The sequence below is a fragment of the Crocodylus porosus genome, unplaced genomic scaffold, assembly GCF_001723895.1.
Source record: "Crocodylus porosus isolate Cpor-Errol unplaced genomic scaffold, CroPor_comp1, whole genome shotgun sequence".
Taxonomy (NCBI): Eukaryota; Metazoa; Chordata; order Crocodylia; family Crocodylidae; genus Crocodylus; species Crocodylus porosus.
Genome location: NW_017728918.1, coordinates 102,560,558 through 102,563,764, shown reverse-complemented (window position 1 = coordinate 102,563,764; position 3,207 = coordinate 102,560,558). Strand labels below are relative to the sequence as shown.

General features: G+C 54.6%; 1 protein-coding gene across 3 annotated transcripts in view; it reads right to left on the bottom strand.

The window, feature by feature from the left end:
- The window catches only part of RSPO3 (R-spondin 3), a 99,053-nt gene extending 95,980 nt beyond the window's left edge, over positions 1-3,073 (bottom strand). For 2 of the 3 annotated variants that reach the window (XR_002101680.1, XM_019538000.1), the window contains exon 1: positions 2,202-3,073. Coding sequence is in view for 2 of the 3 variants with exons in the window: in XM_019538000.1 (XP_019393545.1) it covers positions 2,202-2,298 (97 nt within the window). In the remaining variant the exon portion in view is untranslated. The remainder of the gene's footprint in view (positions 1-2,201) is intronic. The other variant, XM_019537999.1, reaches the window with a different exon arrangement.
- Between the last annotated feature and the right edge of the window lie 134 nt (positions 3,074-3,207).

The window sequence follows — 3,207 nt, the reverse complement described above, 5'->3', positions numbered from 1 at the left end:
CGCCGGCTCGCCTCAGGGAGGGGGGAGGGGAGGGGACCCCTCCCCGGTGTCCGGCCAGACGCACACTCGCACACTGACGCGCACATATACACCACCGCGCGCACACTCAGGCACGCGCGCAGGCACCACGGATATAGAAACATACACACGCAGACACACTGACACAGAAACACCCCCCCATCACACAGACACATACGGACTCGAGAAACACACGCACAGACACACCGACACAGAAACACGCCAAATCACACACCCGCACACACACAGGGGCACACTGACACGCACATACACACAACCGCACGCACGCAAACGCACACCCCCTCGGACACACGCGCACAGCCACACCGACGCAGAAACGCGCGCGCTCACCCGCACAGACACACTGGCACGCGCATATACACACTCACACACGCACAGGCACGCCGACACAAACGCGCGGGCACACTCAGACACACTCATATACAGAATCCCACACACGCACAGACACACCGACACGGACACACGCAGCACGCGCCTCTGTCTGAAGCGGTTCCAGCTCCCGCCCCGAGCCCAGCCCGGCCCCGGCGCTCCGGCCGGCAGCCCGCGGCCCTGCTCCGGCACAGGACCCCCGGGCGCACCCAAGGGCCGTCACAGCTACACGCTTGCCCTAGCCAGCACAGCACGGGCTCCGCACTGCTGCTCCCACAGGGCTATGGGGGAGAAGGAAGGGGGGACGTTTCCTAATTCCAGATGGGAAGGCAGGAAAGAAAGAAAGCAGCTCGAGGCGATGGAACAGGGTAGCCTTCAATCCTGGAAAGCCAAACACACTGCTGCCAGGGTCTTTCCTGGCAGGACTCTGAGACCCGTGCTTTGACGTCATTCAGGTGAACAATCCTAGTGACTAATGATGACACAGGCAGGATCCAAGTCCCGGGTGCCCAACCTGCCAGTTACTCATCGCCGCTGGCAGGTGATGCTGAGGGTACCCGGGAGGGTGGCCCGGCTAATCCATAGTGAGGGAGCAAAAAAACCCCAACCAAACAACTCCCTCCCCCGCTTAAACTGAAGTGAGAGCTGGGAGAAGGGGCACACCATAAAGCATCATCCCCCTCCCCACCGAAGTGAACTGCAGTTGAATTCCGAGCTCATCTGGAGGAAATGTAAGAAGACGTTTCCCTAGCAGACAGAGGAGCTCCCAAATCACTGCACATCCTTTTGCTCAGTTACACGAGGTGGATCCCCCTACTAAAAAGCCCATAAGCGGGGCTGACTACCTTATCCGGGAGAATCTGACTGCAGATCTGCTTATCTGCCCGGGTGAGACTGCGATTTTGTGGCTATATATAAACACACATCTCTACGTGCATATAGATATAAATACATACACACACACACATATATACATACATGCATGCACACATGTACATATATATGTGTGTGTACATGCATACATATGTATACATATATACGCATACATACATATATACATAGATACATACACATACATGCATATATAAATATATGCACGCACATGCATACACACATATATGTATATACATATATACATACATGTATATGCATGTGTACATAAATATACATGCATATATACACAGATATACGTGCATATATATATACATACACACACACACATATATACATACATGCATGCACACATGTACATATATATGTGTGTGTACATGCATACATATGTATACATATATACGCATACATACATATATACATAGATACATACACATACATGCATATATAAATATATGCACGCACATGCATACACACATATATGTATATACATATATACATACATGTATATGCATGTGTACATAAATATACATGCATATATACACAGATATACGTGCATATATATATACATACACACACACACATAAATATATGCACATATACGTGTGCATATATGCACTTGGGGGATACATGTATACAAGTGCATGTATGCATGCACTTACACATATACATGCATAACCACACATGCATACATATACACATAGATATACACACATAGAGATATACATGAATATCTATCTACCTATCTATCTACATACATACAAATATATAAACATATATATAAACATATATATATATTTCCCATGACAGCAGAATAGGGGGACTCGAGAGCTAAGTGAGCAGGTGATCAGCACAACAAGGGACTGGAAGTGAGCAGGGGATATCAATCTCTTCGCACTTACTTCTTCCCTGTCGCCGTACCCTGGAGGCGTGCTGGCTGCCAATGTATTCCATAAAGTTCAAAGTGATCAGGAACCAAGAGATCAGTCGCAATTGCATAGTAACCCTGTGATAGTTGCCTTCTTTCTTTCTTTCTTTTGGCTAAGGCTGGGGGGAAGGGATGAACGCAGCAGTGGAGCTACCTGCACGGATGCTTCCCACTGAGATCCACAAGCGTTTTTCCCCCCCCTTTTTTTCTTTCCCCCCCCTTTTTGGTGGGGAGAGGGAAGGGGGGAGGGGGGTCTTGCAATCTTTCCTCTCTTGCGCGCTCAAATTGTCCGAGCAATCCTCTTCGGAGGGATGTCACCGGCGGGAAGCAGCCGTGGAGCGGAGGCGCGGGTGCCCGCTGGCGCGGCGCCAGGCAGCATGTTGCGGGGTGCGCGGGGCGGGGAGGGGGGCGGCGAAGGCCCGGCTAGGACTCGCTCCCAGCCTCCATGGGCAGGTGGGCTGCGGCGCTCCGGGGCCTCCTCGCGCTCTCCCCCCGCGCCGCTGCGGGCTTCATGCGGGAGCGGGCGGCCGAAGGGCTCCGGGGGAGAGCCCCATAGGCGGGGCGGGCTCTCCGCGCAGGAGCAGGCGGGCAGCGGCGGGGCAGGAGCCGGACCCGCACACACGTGCGTGTCAAAGAGCCCCTGGCCTGGCGGGGCAGGGAGTCAGGGAGCCCCTTGGAGCGCCGGGGGCGGAGGAAGCATCTTCCAGAGGCGCGGCCGGGCTGCGGGGTCCCACGGCGGCCGGCTCCCTGCACGCCGTGCTCCTTCCCTCCCGCGAGCACTGGTGGGCTCTGCCTGCACGCCGCGCTCCCTCTGCCTCTCTCCCCCCGCCCCCCGCCCTCCTCCATGGGATTTTTTAAGCCCGCACCAAGTGTGCAGAGCGGGCTGCAATAGGACGCGGGGCAGTCCTAGCCCGGAGCCTCCAATCGCCGCCTCGCGGCGCCGCCGGGGCTCGGCAGGGAGGCAGGGCGGGCGAGGGGCG